This window comes from Watersipora subatra, chromosome 11, assembly GCF_963576615.1.
Source record: "Watersipora subatra chromosome 11, tzWatSuba1.1, whole genome shotgun sequence".
Taxonomy (NCBI): domain Eukaryota; kingdom Metazoa; phylum Bryozoa; class Gymnolaemata; order Cheilostomatida; family Watersiporidae; genus Watersipora; species Watersipora subatra.
In genome coordinates, this window is record NC_088718.1 from 41,787,089 (window position 1) to 41,804,109 (window position 17,021).

General features: G+C 33.9%; 2 protein-coding genes across 2 annotated transcripts in view; both read right to left on the bottom strand.

Moving 5' to 3' along the window:
• The window catches only part of LOC137408477 (galactose-3-O-sulfotransferase 3-like), a 98,944-nt gene that overhangs the window by 68,545 nt on the left and 13,378 nt on the right, over positions 1-17,021 (bottom strand). The window lies entirely within an intron of this gene.
• LOC137408479 (galactose-3-O-sulfotransferase 3-like) lies at positions 1,656-16,090 on the bottom strand. Its single transcript, XM_068095021.1, has 3 exons — positions 15,911-16,090; positions 13,278-13,498; positions 1,656-1,848 (listed from the first exon to the last, which is right to left on the bottom strand). The coding sequence occupies exons 1-3, from the start codon at positions 16,035-16,037 to the stop codon at positions 1,825-1,827; spliced, it is 372 nt and encodes a 123-aa protein (XP_067951122.1). The 5' UTR covers positions 16,038-16,090; the 3' UTR covers positions 1,656-1,824.

The following is a 17,021-nucleotide window of genomic DNA, read 5'->3' on the forward strand; positions in this document are numbered from 1 at the left end:
ATCCTTTAGGGTATATGATTTGACATATAGCATTTAAAAATACATTTCTCTGTTTAGAGGACGGATTTTAGCTAGAAGACTGTTAAAGCAAACCTGCAGTGATATTTTCAATTTAGCTACTAGGTGTTGTATGTGATTTGTTTTTATAACTTTTAATAATGAATTGTAATTTTTCAATAACAATATGAGCTGCTAACTGTCGCGGTTTTGCTAAACACAAAAAAATGGCAGTTCTAATTCAAATTCTAAATTCACTAGTAGTTTGCTTTAATGAAACAAATTTCAAATATTTAATATACTATTTCCGATCTACATGCTTGTCAAAATAATTGTGTCGCTTTTTCTTTCACACTCCTGGTGAAATTTAAAAACAAACGTGTTGGCTGGTTTTAAAATTTTACCTTTTTTGCAGTAACCAGGTATTCATTGGACCTAAATCTACGATTCACAAAAACCTGCTCAGCTACAAATGCTCCAAGCATGAAAACTTTTAATTTTTTTTTGCTAATATGTTGTAATAGGTTTTTCTGTTCCAGTTAACTGGGCAGAAAAACCAGATCGTTAAAGCACAATTTTTTTGATCCGGTGTAATTTAGGTGGAACACAACTTTTTTGAAATGAGTGGCCCTCAGAAAAGCAAAAGGATGACGCATGATATCGTGAATAGGTATTACTGACATTGGAAAGCATGAGGTAATTGACCGCCGTATTGGTGGTGCAACATAGAAAAAAGACTGCAGATCGGCAGACGTGCATAGACTGTTTATTAAGTTCTATATTAGGCTTAAATTGGTCAAGTTTAAGGTATCTAAAGTTTGTATAGATTTTGTAATCGTTATGTTTCTTTTTCCCTGTTCAGTAAAATTTTATTATACATTTCTGGTAAAAACTTTGTTATATTCCGCACACCTGAAAGAGTTTAAACCATCAGAAGACAAAGGAGAACAAACTAATCCCATCAAAAGATACTTTTAAAGAGTACTTTTACTTTGACATCATAATACTTTTACATCATATTCTCACATACTTGCTTGCATACTAATTGGTTAAAGCTGTATTTCCCCTTAGAGCAACATTTATATACCTTGAGTCCTAAAACTGGGAGATCCCTGTGTATCGGTTCTACCTCCAGCCTAGACGGGTCTGCCTGTGGCATTACAATTTTTTCACATTGAACCACCAAATATAATTACAAATTTGATGAAGTGTTTAATTTTATATTTAAAGAACTCGAGGTAGGAAATACTGTTGTTAATAATATCTTGATATTGTTAATATTATTTATGTATGTATATTTTTAATATTATTATGTATTGATCTATGTAACCACTTTGTAGCGACCTCTGAATGTTTATGAAAAATGAAAACTATTGAATCCTTGCCAAGCCATTAGGCTCACTTATTGAATAATATACTGACGGAGTTGTTAACATCCATGACCATTGCATATTCCTTTCATAACTACATACGCAAAAAACTGCTTATTAAATTACTTGAGTTCTGATCAGTTAGCACCACTAGTCACCCCATTTACTCTTGCGAGTTCATTCATAAAAAATCACAGGAATAAGTAACTTCTTAAAAATGCTCACCTCTTCCCAAAAATGTTGTTCTGTGAGCTCTGGATAGTTCCACCATGTTTGATTCATGCTGTCATAAAGAAGTTTATCTCCGAGGTTCACTTCTTTAGAAAGTATCCTTTCTATGGATGTTTTTGATAGCGCTTCTTTTGATTGCGGCCGGATCATGTAGGACTTGTAGAAGATGTCAAGGTAGGTCCAATGGAACTTTCTTTTTAGCAGAACTAGTGAAGCGTCTAGCTGGTCATAAAGCATTATAACGTCGGCTCTGGAAAAGAAATGAAAGAAAAACTAGATCATGTGTCAGAATTGAGATTTTGAGCATAGGAAGAGTGTATATTTGGATATTTGCATAGTAAGAGTGAACAAGTTTGAGAAACTATGTTTAATCGTCAGTAGATACACATGTGAAGCAAGTACGCTGATGTTTGTTTACGATACTAGATAAGAACTATTTGTCAATAACAAACATTAGCTGATGTAAGATTATTAATACTGTTCGTGCATTACTTACGCCTATGCTTTCCTACATCTTTCTGCTTATTATATGGGTGGTTTTAATTTTTTTTTAAATCATATTTTATTAGACAACTCCAAGTTTATGACAATCAGACACGCTTCTTCGCTATGTCAAGTGTTTTAGAAAGTTAAGCTTTTATCTTTTTAGTTTATCAGAATATTGCCGGCATTTCAACAGCTTTTGTGTGATGGGTAATGCTAATTTAATTTTTGCAAAGTTTGGGGTGATTTTATAATAGGAGCAAAAAAAAAGAAGAAATACTTACGATTGTAATTAGTAGTAGTGGATTGTAGTAAATATTGTATTTAACATCAAGTCCTTTTACTAATATTAAAACATCTTCCATGTTGATTAGCATTAAAGAGTCATGAAAAATATTTTTATTTCACATGTTATTTAAAGCTTTAGCAGGTCGACGTTTAAAGTTTTTTAAAGTAACTGCAGTAGACCTTTAAGTCAGCCTTTTGAAATGAGCAGAGTCAGCATTTAATAATTAGTTGCCCTTCTTGTCACTATTAATAGAAATCAAGGAAACTTTCCCACAACTTCAGGTTCACAGGCTAGAAACTCAGGACTACAATGCAATGGCTACTCTGCAGTCTACTTCTATCTGCTGTGTAATTAAATGTTTTACTTTCATTATGTTAGATACAGGGTTATGATCATTACGCAAAAATGGATTGCTTTATCAGGATTGAAATGCTTGGAAGAAACTTATGCGGGAAATGAAGTTTCTAGTTGTTACCGTCGCAGTGAATGATATCTGCTATTGCGTTCAAGTTGCAGCGTTTCGCTTCTGTATTCTGTCAATCTCTTTGCGATGAGAGGTGTCACAATGGTGCTTTCATTCGATCTAAGCATCTGATCTAAGCATTTGATCTTAGATCATTGATCTAAGCATTTCAATTGCAATCATTTTTATTATTTTCAATCGTGACGCGATCTGACATTCAGATCACCTCAAACATCAAAAACAACTGCCATTGATTGAAAAATACCGATACTTTCTGAAAAACTTTACTGAACCTTTGTACAAGTTCATGCGCATCAGTAGTTGCGTATTAATGAGTACTCGCTGATCCCAAACTGTGAAATTCATTGAAGTTGCAGTAAATTTTATCTGAGAAGCTGTATTAACAGCGCAGTAGAAGTAGCATTACAAGTACAAAGTACAATTACAAGTACAATAACAAATACAAGAAGTGCACTACACACTGCACGATATGCTGTATAATTGCATTACACACTTTTACCTACTTTTACCACTTTTTCACATTGGTGAGCACTCATTGATGCCTAGCTGTGACATGCACTGCAGTTACAGTAAATTTTATTTGAATAATAGCATTAACAGTGCAGTAGAAGTAGTGAACATATTACAGCATGCGGTATAATCACATTGCATATTTTTACTACTGCGCAGTACGCAGTAAACATGCAGTGCACCATTTTTAATACGCAGTAAAAAGTATTGATGCAGTGGCGGTATTGCCTACTGCAGTGGGAGTGTTGCTAGTCCACATTTCACAGAGCTAAATGCAGTAGGAGCTTTTGCATGACATTTTACACTCGTGCACAGCCCATTTTCGTAATAAATTCATCACAAAATCAAGTTTGGAGTTCACTTGGTTACAAATGTAACAAAACTGCAAGATGTGAATGATGCTCAAGTTTGAGTAATAGTGGCCAAACAAGTTGTTAGTAGTTAACATGTTGTGAGGTTGAAATGCAAATTTATTATGACTTTAATATACAGTCATACCTTGACATACGACTGTTTTATCATGCGATAAATTTAGGATTCGAGGAAAAATCCAAGCAAACTTTTGGTAACTCGGACAAACATGAGATGTGAGCAGATGAGACAGTTCTCAATGCATTGTAAGGTGTCCTATTTTGCGAAAGGCTGCTTTTGAAAACAACATTGCTTGGTGATTCTTGTCAGACCAAAAATAATTTGAAAAGGTCAGCTAAATGCGAATGTGAAAGCAAGTCAAAAGGAGCCAGGCCTAAAAAGATAGTGGAAAATGAACTTGAAGACAAACTTGGAATTAAATTTAATTTAAATTTAAAAGTTAATTTCAAGTGTGCGTTTAGTAAGATAAATTTATTTAGGTTAACTTTAAAGTTTTCATTCTGTAGCATTACAACAGAGCATTATGAATGCTGTGCCATCCAGTCTTTCTTAAACCGCCCTTAGCCGCTAACGTCTGTCTCGAAGGTAAGAACTCCATACAGTATTGTACATAATAATGTTACAACCAACTTTAATGTTTATATATGTCATATAATCCTTTTATAATAATATACTTTATATATATTTTATACATGATACTTTCTCGCTAGTTGTTCATATGGACCTTTCTAGAAATTACAGAGAAAATGTTAAAGCATCTCTAAAAGTTTACAGCCAAAAGCATCAATTGTCTATCAGTACGTTTTGATACTTTGGTAATCTTTTTACGTAGCGCAGTCAAATTTATTCAAGGAGCATTTAGATCAAGAGCTTTCTTGAGAAATGTTGACCATTGTTCAATAACAACAACCAGAGTGTACCTTTAGTGTTGACTTATACAAAATCTAACATTTTGGGATAGAAAATATTCTAACAAGCGAACGCTTTCACCCACTGATAAATTTTGTTGCACTTACTGTTTAATGAGATTTAAAATAAACCTACTTATAGCTGCAGTTCATACTTAGACATTTTCTGAAAGAAAACTGTATCATTATGGTACAAGCAAGAGATTGCCCTGCGATTGTTGTTCTGTCAAGTACTGTCTTTTGTTCTACCAACATGAAAACAATTGTTAAAAAACAAAATATAATGAATATATTGTTATAAGTAACTAGTACACCGACAGATCCTTTGTGCCATAAAAGATGGCTATGCGTAATAAGTATGAGTACAATTATTCATGAATGAAAAGGTAGAAAGGTAGTTGAGCAGCGCAGATGGTAGTTCTCTTGTCTTTGAATCTGAATATTTGGGTGTAATCTTTTTCTTAAAAGATGGACAAACACTGCTCTTATTATAGTAAATATTGTAATCTCAAAGTTCTGTCAGTTAACCTTTACATATTGTGGTACAGAGATCTCCAGTAAAGGCCTATATATGTTTTAGGTTAACTTACTGTTCAATGAGAGATGCAATAAAGTTATTTATAACTGTGATGTTATTCCTGTCAGCATAGTTGAAGCCGTACCACTGTAGCTGAGCAAGATGAAAAAATGTATCAGGACGTCCTGGGGCCGACAGGGTCACAAAGAGCAAACTATCATTAGTGGCTACCTTTTCCGGTTTCTGAAAGAAAATGTTTCAGTCTTTGGCTGGTAATTGAAAATTATGCGGTGTAGCCCACATACAGTATAAAAGCACAAATTATAACTCAACCAAAATTAACTCTCAGAATCTAACTCAAGAGGATGTAAAATAACTATCCTCTATTTGCTATGCTACTATCGTGTGCATGATATGGATTTGGAATTATGAGGACATTGAGTTGCCTTGTAATAAGTGTTTGTATGGACGTTCACATGATGCAGATTAACGCAGGCTTTTTATTAAAAATGTAAGAAAGCGAAGAAAACTGTGTCCCTAGTTTTTGACCAATAAGTCAATAACTAGGGACACAGTCTCGGCAAGCTTAGTAGCATTCGGAGCTCAAATTAAAATATAAATAATTACTGAAGTACGAACATGTTTGTAATGGAATAGTCTGACAGCATTTGCGTGCGCATCATTAGCAAACATGAAACATTTAATATAGATTTTTGAGTAACAAAACTTGCTTGACTTGCGGATTTTTGTCGTTTTCATCTTGTGGGTGACATGCGGATTAATGAAAGCAGACAGGTCATGGAAACAGAATGAGTGGCACCAGCAATAGCTCTGGGTATCTGTTACTTGACTAGCAGGAAATGACCAACTAAATGAATTTTCCACTCCACTGGCCTGCATCCGTGTTTATACAATAAAAAGCTGTGGAAGGAGCACTCGTTGCAGGAAAGTATGGATTTTCTATTTGAAAACTTTTTATAAATGATTTTTCTATGTCCAGTTAGCTAGTTCAAACTTATCAGCTCCTTTGCTCATCATTAGAAGATGCAAGGAAGTTGTTCTAAAAATATATTTTATGGTCTTCGGTGAGTATGAAAATGTGATATCACAATTAAGCTATTAGAAAAGGTAGGATATAAATAATTAAAGAATCCTGCAAATGTGGATTATAGTACCTTTAAACTTAAAGGTTGACTTGCAACAAAATTGACATTACAGTTATTTGATGTCAAAATATTCACCATGTCTTACTCTGCTGTGTTGTAGGTGCAAAATATGTGGGAATGTGATTACATGCTCTTAAAAGCTAAAAAAAACTAACAGTTAATCGCAGCTACATGAGACCGCTGTGGTTTGGATTCTCTTTCTAAAATGGCTCAAATGTGACGTACATGTAGTTGTGGGAGATGGTTACTGTTTACACTTTCATGCAACCTTATTCGTCAAAATATTTACACAAATATACTTCACGCATTCAAAAAAAAACCATGTCTATTGTTCTTAGGCGTCTGTTTTATCTTCATTGTGTTGCTGCCGCTTTTAGCACTGATATTTTATAACTTACCGTAAAATATCGTTTAATTTTTTAACCTTACCGCGAAGGAGTACATATTATTGTCTGATAGTTAAGATGAGCCTGTTGGTCACCTGTGATAATCGAAAAGTGCTGCAAAAATTATTTGCGAAGTATTGGGCCACATGATCAGACTACGACTTGATGATTAGATAATGCCGAAACAACACTGTAAAGTAGCGAGTGTTTATACTTGATATAGGGTCTTTGTTAAAACTCGAAGTGTTTGTCATAAACTAGTGCTACGATAAGTTTTGTATTGATTTTTTATTGGCCTTTTAATTCACGTGAGAACATCACATGACAAGACAATAACCAAACTGTCATGACTACATCAGAGAAATAAATAGAATCCAATCTAAGGCGGTTTTTCGTTTTTGAGCTTTGAAGAGCCTGTAATCACATTTCCACGTGTTTGGCGCCTACAACACAACAGAGTAAGACATGGTGAATCTTTGATACCAAATAACTGTAATGTGAATTTTGTTGCGAGTCAACCTTTAATAGTTACTATATCCTGGCCCAATTGCAGTCAGCCTTATTTTAAAAAAACTAATGGGAGTCTTGGGCGGCCCGGCAAGCTAACTGTCTGGTTTAAAGCACATAAATTACATAATTTTTGTATTATGTATTTCAATACATCAGAGTCTTGGCTTTTGAATGAGCCTATATTCAATACACAAAGAATAATAGAACTATGAAAAACAGGGTGTCAAAGGTATGTCCTGCAAAAAACACTTGGTTCAAGTTCTCAAAATGTGATGTCAAATTTTTTATTTAGCCTTAGGTAGTCGATCCCTTTCACTGCCATTGAGGCTGCGCTTTTCTGTCACAATCGGTGTTGTTTAACCCAGAAACTCTAATAATAAACTAGGATTCTAGATAATTAAAAATGCCCGGTATCGTGCTAACGCTGAACAACACACACACATGGTCTGGGTTAATTAATTACGCTTCAATAAATGTACTGTCATTGATAAAGGTAATGAAATCACTAATTCAAATCAATATGAATGAATGAAATCACAGGTAATGAAATCACTAAATCAATTAAATTGTGACCTGCGGTGGCGTGGTCCTAGGACTACATGTCAATCGCACTTTCGGAGATCACGCAATGCTTGAATCTAGTTAGTCTCAGTTGCGACCCTCAACATCACAATAAAATGAGAGGGCTAGTGCATAATATCATTGGGAAAACATGGTTTGGTGCTTGTAGTCTGAGTTATTTATCAAAGAAATAATCTGTACATGGAAAACTAATGACACTGATTCCTTTGTCATCTTAATTGGTTCTCTGGAGTTGTCCTATCTTCGCCTGACACTAGCGTCATTATCGTAGTTGATAAATATAAGCGGTAAGCAATAAAATAGGCGGTAAGAGCACACAAAACCGCTTGAGAAAATTGTGACATCACAATTTCCAAGCCTATGCCAGTAAAGATTTCTGTGGTAGAGCTCTGGGGAAATCCTATAACCTATTCAGGACTAATTAGTTACATTATTGGTTGACTGCCCCCCTAGCCTAATTAATTTTTCAGTAGCTTTACAATTAAAATAGAGCTACACAAAATTGAGTATAACTAGAGTTCTTTTCAAAATAATCTTGATTTGTTTTTTGCAGCTTAACAAACACATTGCAGGCTACCATTTGATACAAATGTCTGTGCACCTTTACAAATTTTACTAACCACAATTTCTAATACTTCCGTGAACTTTTTTTAATCAAAATTATTTTTTATGTTTCATAGCAGCTCACAAGCAGTCTTTTTGGTACTGACATTGTTGAACTTATGTTAGATTGATAGCAAACTTTATCAGCAGCAAATAAAAAAAAAATTTCTCAATTCCAAGCAATAGAACAGGTGTTACGAGCTTCTAACCAACACTACGTCACTGACAGTTTTATCAATTATATAATCAAACAATCTGTTAATTTATATTGAAATGCATTGCAGAGGTTATGATGAATATATTATGCACACAACATCGCTTGAGAAAATTGTGACGTCACAATTTCCAAGCCTATGCCAGCAAAGATTTTTGTGGTAGAGCTCTGGGGAAATCCTATAAACACCAACCAATGTCTGTCTCACCATGGCAAGCAATAGCTCATTCGAGAGCCAAGACTCTGATGTATTGGAATATACAATAAAAAAATATGTAATTTATGTGCTTTAACCTATGAGCCTGTATATAGGTGAACATATTAATAGGTCTACATATTATTACAGAGACATCACATTAAAAAGCCTATGCATTGCACTATATACTGTACACTTCACTATACTCTATATACTTTATAATATTCACTCTGTAAAAGAACTCTAATCTGCTAAAAAAACACAGGAAATACAAACAAAGATGAGACAACTCCTGCAATTGCAAACTATTTCCGAAGATCTCTGTTACCACAAATCATTACAACCGTTTTGTTTTATTGAGTATTAGGTGCTCATTGCGCATAACATAGTATATTTTGAAGATAGTTATAATTCATATAAGATTGTATTTAACCATCACGATTGAAAAATGTATTTCACTTTTGCGACTGATTATTATAAATAGCTTCAACAGACTAGCATCGGTAACCATTGTTGCCCGCGGGATGGATGTTGTTATAATTACATTTATGATATTTTACATGTATCACGATCATATCTTGTTATAATATATTATTTAAATATTAAAATTTGAAATGTTATAGCAAATGATTTTAAAAAAGGAAAGTTATAGGAAACAAAATATTGTAATAGAAAAACAAAAAAGTCACTCAGCGACAAAAAATTCAAGATTGTGATGCCACAAAAATATTAAGCCCGGCATTGGCCAGAAGTTCTTTCTTTGTAAGGAAGAAATCCATGACGTTATCAAATTGTCGCGAGATAAAAGGCTATAAGAGCAGACTCAATACAGCTTATTTCATGTGCAAAATCAGGCCCACTTCAAGCAATGTCAGGCTATACTGGCAATTTTAGCACTTTAGTTTTCTATATAAATTCACCATTATTTATATGAAGCAATTTAGCAAGCCTAAAATGGCTAAAATTTTGACAATTGCCTTTAATGCATGCAGAGACGGATTGTTGAGTTTTTATTCATATAGATTGTGGTGAATTTATATAGAAAACTAAAGCTCTTAAATTGCTAGTTTAGCCTGACATTGTTTCAAGCGGGCCTGATTTTGCACATACATGTGAAATAAAATGTATTGAGTCTGCTCTTATAGCCTTTTCCTCTCGCGATAATATGGTAACATCACGGAATATTATGAAACATCTCAAAACACTACGGAACTTCACAGAACATCTCAAAACATTACGGAGCATCACTGAACATTGCGGAACATCATGGAACATCAATGAACATCAAGGAACATCACGGAACATCAATGAACACCACTAGTGCGATACTAAAGATGGTTCGTAGTAGCATTGCAACCAGTAGAGTGTCGACCTTCGAAGCTGAATGTCATGAGTTTGAAACCTGAAGATTGCAACCTTTTATAAAGCACTTTAATTACCGCCTCTATAAGTTATTTTGTGCAATGTTTTCAAGCAGGACTACGAGATCAAAGATTAATGATATAGCAGATATATGAGGTGTGATCAGAGAAAAGGTACTTAAGGGTGAGTTTTCCTTATCTTAGTTATGAGGACTTGTAGCTTGGAAAATCATTTTTCCGGAGGGGTGGAGCCTTTTTTCGTATTAATACACCAGTCACTACTTTGACCTGCCTTCTAAGGTTGAGTGCAAGGAAAGCGCTGAGTTTTACTCTTAAACCAGAAAATAAAGGTGGTAAAGGCATTGCTAAAGAGAATTTCAAATATGTTGTTTCTATATTCCAAGTCGCTTATGGATAAAAGTTTTTACTTTTTACCCAAAAACAAATCTTGTATTTTACCACTATTATTTTTAAAGATGTGGTTACGTCAACAAGGTCAATTTATTGAAATTAAAACCAATAAAAGGCTAAAACATCAGCTGCAATTTGATGTCATTTTTGTCTTTTTAGAGTAACACTGTTTAAAGATATATGCGTTTGAATGAGGCCATATTTTAAAAAGCTCAGATTCCAGCGGGTGATTCAATCGTGACGTAACGAGTGATAGCCTACATGTGAAAAGAGTCCACGAGTGATAAACATAAGATCTCATCTTCAGCACATCATTAGAACAAAATTTTAATATAGGTCATGTTAAATGTTAATGCTCGTAAAACGATTTGTCTGTGATGTCGAAGATTCTCGTTGTTAGGGAGATTACTCTATTACTAGTTAATTTTGCGCATACATCGACTACTAGTAGATTATACTAGTAGATTCCAGTAGCTATACATGCATCAAAATATTTTATATTAATCATCAGACAGGTTATGGTTAGAGCTGACAGGCTTCAGCCGTGTTATGCTGCTGAGGAAGATAGGAAAATGGAGGTAAATTTATCTTCGACTTTGAGTAGCCTATAATACATATATTCTAAGCTAACGGTAATCATTTTAGTAGGCCTACTCATGAATACATTTACTAATGAGTAAAATTATAACTTTTTGCTATCATAAATCATTGTCGGATAACTTTTTAATCGCTTCACAAGATTTTATCATTTCACCTAGCTGTAGCCTTTTCTTTGGCCTTTTCAGCTAGTAAATTAGATTTATGATTAGAGCTTGTTCAGTGTGTAAATCGATGAAAAGTGAGGAAAATCGATTGATCAATGCTCATCTTCAACTCTCAGAAACAAACCTTCGAAATGTTGGCTTGGCGTATTTATGCTTTTGTTTAACATTTATTTGTTTTGAAAATTACACTCGAAATTTATCTAACTTTCAAATTGAAAGCTTTCAGTAGATACACAATAGAACGACGTATATATATGAATGACATTTATTACATTTGTAATAATGTTGCAGGGTTCGTTATGTTTACAGGTTTACTAGGTGAGCAGTCGTGTCGGTCTGGAAACTGCCATAAATGGGAAAGAGAGACACAAATGTGTGCTGCACAAACTATAATATGTTTTGTTTGTATTTGCTGCGGTAGATTAAGTTGTCCTATTATATGAACTAAAACTATGTGAATGGCAAAGACTTGAATGGATGTTTTTAATAAAAACTTTGTGCTGCGATAAAAATTGTTTGGCTTGCAAATTATATAATGAATTAATATTGTTGAAGACAATGCAAAACATGATTTGCAGAACATATTAAATACATCATACCCTTGTTATCATCTGTGTTAAAATTTTGTCTAATAGATGGATTTATGAAGTGTAATCAGAGTTGTATAAACAGGTACTTTTGAATAGCTCCACTCAATTCCAAAGGACCAGATACAGTATAAGGTTCAAAAAATTTTATGTTCCACCCACTAAGTAAAAACAGCTGAGTACACAAACCACCAATCAGGTGCCATAATGGTTTTATTAATCTTTACCAGAATCAGTGGGTTAATTGATTTCAACGAACTTGGCATTGTTTTGCGTTCACTATTTCACTCAACTCATAAAACCATTTGTTTTGTACTTGAATTACCTAATCGAATGGACCAGTAAAATTTTCTACAAACTGATGCTGATAATGACTAGATAACGTAGACTATACATGACATTCTGGGAAGCAGTTGATTTCGCCATATATTAAAACATATTATTTCCAAAGATGACGTCGTGCTTATATAATTTAGTAGCTAGTTTTCGGTGTGCGTGTACCAACCGAGAATTTAGCTGATATTAAAGACCGTGATAGAACAAGCTAACTCGGGGACCTAAATACAGTAGACCGGTAGAATTGGTAGTCGGTACTCAAATGCTTACTTACGCAGCATTTAGAGGAAGTTAATATGACAAGTTTTCAATTTCCCTTATTTGAGGCGTTTAAAACATTCACGATAACGTATCTGTAGCTATATTCAAAATTTTATTCTAGCCTACATGAGCAAGTGTAAGATAAAATATATGCCAATAAAGCCGCATAGGAGTAGAATGTTATCGCATTAGCCGATGTGAATACGAAAGATAGAGACAAGCTGTATCATGCATGACACCATTTTGGGCAAGTCTAGGCATGTTTTTTGACCTGAGCTTTTTTGCCGCTAACATTTTTTTTGTTTTAATCATCAAATATCTTGACAATGAGATTGCCTAACACAACAAACAACATATCAGCTAATAGACAAAAAATATTTTCTTTTAAAATCAACTCAAGTTTGACGCAACCACATATTTAAAGTACCAGATTTTTGTGTGACTATCTTAGAGAAAAGTCTAAATGACTTTCAATTGACAAAGTAATGTGATAAGACCTTGGACAAACTGTTTCATCTAGTTGGCTAGCCCAAAACATTATTAAACACACAGCTAAAATAACCTATGTAGTCCATTGACCTCCACAATTTCTTGCTTAAATATATGTCGATTGTTTAACAGTTCTTTAAAGAAAATATGATCCCACATTACCATAAAAATGACTACGACAACTTTAAACCCTTTCCAAATTTTCAAAGAACTCTTTGAAACAAAGAAACAAACAAACAAGAAGCTTTACCAGAGGTCCAGGTTTGGTGTAATGAAATCGATTTCTAATCTCGCTGGGACTAGAGCTTGTGTAAAATCTGACAGCTGATTTAAACCAGGAAATAGGTTCCCTGACAAGTGCTATGTGCTTGTAACCAGGCTTCATGAGCTTCTGTAAAAAGCTCTTGTTGTAAAGAGCATGGTTTACCAGTGCGTCTGCTTTTTCTTCCTTCCTTGGTCCAATTGTCCAACCTAAAACAAATATAGCTGGTTTTACCAAAGGCCTAAACGATGCTCTCAAATAATTACTCAACAATCCACTGACATCAACAAATATTCTCAGTCATTTTGTTTACAGCTCTTAGTCTAGATTGCACTTAAATTAATTAGCTTTTACTTGCGTTTAAAAATGAACTTCAACTAAATTTTAGTGTATTTTATCAGAAAGTATCAGTTTTTTTTCATTATTTGCAATTGCTTTTGATGTTTGAGATTATTTGGCTGCAAGGAAGTTTTGAGATTAAAATAAATTATTTTAAATAATTATTATTTACAAAAGTTCACTATGATGAAAACGCTTAGATCAAGTGAAAGTGTAATTATAACCGTCCATATTTGCAGAGACTGACAGAATGCTAATGCGTAGTAACATGAACACAATAGCTGATATCAACTATCACAATGACAACAACTAGTGACATCATTTTGCACATATTTCTCTTCTGAGTGTTTTAATCAAAATCAAGTTTCAATTTTTTTTACCAATTTTAATTGTGAAACATTCTGGCAGTCAGATCAGCTCATCAATTACCAATTGCAGCTGGTAGCAAAATAAAGATACATTCTGATAAAATCTGCTAAAACTTTGTGTGATTTCCTTTTTAAATATAAATAGATTTAGAATCAGACTAGGAGTTTATAAAATAGCCTCAGTTCTTCATGAGACGTACTCATTTCAATGAAGTGACATGTCGCGTAATGAAAACGCTGTTACAGCAGAGATGCAAACATAAGATATCTATAACATGCCTAACTACCCTGAAACATCATTGTTTTAAAAATATATGACCATTGCTTAACAAATACTATTTCTGCTGCATTATTTACTTTTGACAGAGTAAAATGTTTAAAGTAAACATGAGTTCAAATTATTGTAGCTTCTGTGCTATTGGTAGTTGTGTTCTCATGCAGACATATTATTTTTAGTCTTACCACTCATCTATACTAGATTAATAGTCACAGAGTGAATGAATCAAGTTTGTCTATGGACTTATCTTATGGAATTAGTTTTTTGTGGAATCAAAATTTACATTTTCCCGGTGTAGATTTCCATATAGTGACATGTTATGTAATAAAAATATTGTCGCAACAAAGATGCAAGCATAATATATCTACAACATTTCTAACTACCCTGAAATAGCAGTTTTAAAAATATATGACCATTGCTTAACAAATACTATTTCTGCTGCATTATTTACTTTTGACAGAGTAAAATGTTTAAAGTGAACATGAGTTCAAATTATTGTCTCTCCTGTGCTATTGGTAGTTGTGTTCTCATGGAGATGTATTTTTTTTAGTTTTAGCACTCATCTACACTCTATTAAAAATCACAGAATGAATCAATTTGTCTGATGAGCTTATTTATTGGAGTTAAATTTTTGTGAAATCCAACTTTGCACTTTCCTTGTGTAAATTAGAAATGGGTTCCTACTGCCACACATTCTACTGTATGAGACAGAGTTGTTATATACATCTAACCACAAAACTTAATATAACCGAGGCATCTTTGAAACACCAACACAATTATCTGTGAGTCAAGTGCACTCCAAGACAGACAATATTTTGAATTCTTTTGAATATGTGGAATTAAAATATATGGAACATTATTCAGATGTCTGTTGTCACAACTACGCTATGTAATTGTTGAATACTTGTATTGCAACTTTAGTCTTGAAGCTGCTGATGTCCAGTTGTTTAAAAAATACATCCCTAAATAGTTACTATAATAAAAACCACTTCCATCTGTTCATTTGTCTGAAGCCAAGGTCAGAAGTTGGAAAAAGATTCATCTTATCGAATTCAAACATCTAACACTTGGCTTTATATCCCAACTCTCTAACACCTGTGTTATCCCATCTGCCTTCCAAATACCTCAGAATAGTTGTGTACACTTTTTAATCTCTTTGCTTTATAGAGACACCGGACAACCTCTCACAGCACACAAACTACTAGGTAACATGATGGTAAATTATAAGTATAATTTACCAGCATGTTTGAAATATGTATTTCACTTAAATAGACTGGATTGGTAACTGTTGGTGCCCACGTTTTGGATGTTGTTACAATTATTTATTATGATATGTTCCATATATTACGATCATATCTTGCTATAATATATTATTCAAATAATGAAATTTGAAAGTCATAGCAAAATAGCTGGTAGGTGAACAAGCCATATTTGATGTCAGGTGTTATTATTGCACCCTATGCTACAATGACTACCGGAATCACTAGTCATGAATTATTCAGAGAAGATCAATGCTGTCCATTGTGACCAAGTTTACGAAAAGCCTAAGCTTTTTTTCCCACTAGGGTTCAATGTAAACTAAGCTAGTCTTAAGTTCAGTTGTATAGTAAGTTACAAGCGTAGATAAGACAACTTACTGTTCTTGTCGGGCCATTTGATGTGGTAACTTTTGCAGGATGTTAGTACATTCAACTTGTTGTTTATTATAAATCGAGCGAGGATGCCACGCAATGTAGAGGAACCTGTTTTTCCTACCTTAGTCATTACAAACCTCTGAACAGGTTTGTGCTCTTGTACCTGTTCCACAGGATTAACTGCAATGTAAATATTTTTATCAAAGTCAGCATTCCAGAATTAAACTTTGTTGGAGTTTTCAACACCGAAACTAAGGATGCACTCACGAGAAAAGGTAAAACCATACAAGTGTATGACCTACCCATTTGCATCAAGGAGTTTTATCATGCAAACATTTTATCCTCAGAGACGAGCACTCAAATTAATGTTCATCAAGTTTCAAATTGGAATGTTTCACTTGTTAGCTACACCATTACACTGACAAAAACAATCCCAATGTACTACTAACCGAACTGTGTTGCAAGTAGCTTTAATAAATAAAACTGAATTGCCTAAAATCTGACACCATTTTTACAATTCCAACAGACCAGTTAGCTGTCTACAAATGATCTACATTTGAATTATTCAATGGAAACACATAGCACTACATTTACAATGTTTCTATGATGCCCATGAAGCGCATCATGTGGATTTGAGGTTGTGTGGAAGTTGCATTGTCGCGCGAATTACGGGTGTCTATAGACATTCGCATGATGCAGATTGAATCAAGCGCCTTGATGAGAGAAGGAAAGGAATTGTATGCTATAAGTTAGTAATTAGCGAGACAATTAGCAGTGCAGGTGTTAGCAATGCAAAAGCGTGAAACTGGAATAATAAATGATGACGAAAATATTATTATTATTATTGTGTCTTATTCGCGATTGTTGTTTCCATTATTTGCAAGCATGATGGGCTCGATAAAGTGTTGCAAATCGTGAATCTCGCTTCGCTTGCAGATTTATGCTGCTTCCATGATGCAGTTAACTGGCCGATTGGCTCAATTTTTTGAATCATGCACATCATGGAAACAGCAAAAAGAGCAACCTTCAGAAGAGTTGTTGAAATGACTCGGATGAGACAATTTAGTTTCTGATTGCCATTCAGTTAAACATTTATTACTATATGTATTTTGTT

Excerpts from the sequence above, each read along its gene's own strand:
- LOC137408479 (XM_068095021.1), bottom strand. The coding sequence starts at position 16,037 with ATGACTAAGGTAGGAAAAACAGGTTCCTCTACATTGCGTGGCATCCTC. Across the intron at positions 13,499-15,910 it reads CAAATGGCCCGACAAGAACA|GTTGGACAATTGGACCAAGG; the intron begins GTAAGTTGTCTT and ends TATTTGTTTTAG. Across the intron at positions 1,849-13,277 it reads ACACCAAACCTGGACCTCTG|AGCCGACGTTATAATGCTTT; the intron begins GTAAAGCTTCTT and ends TTTCTTTTCCAG.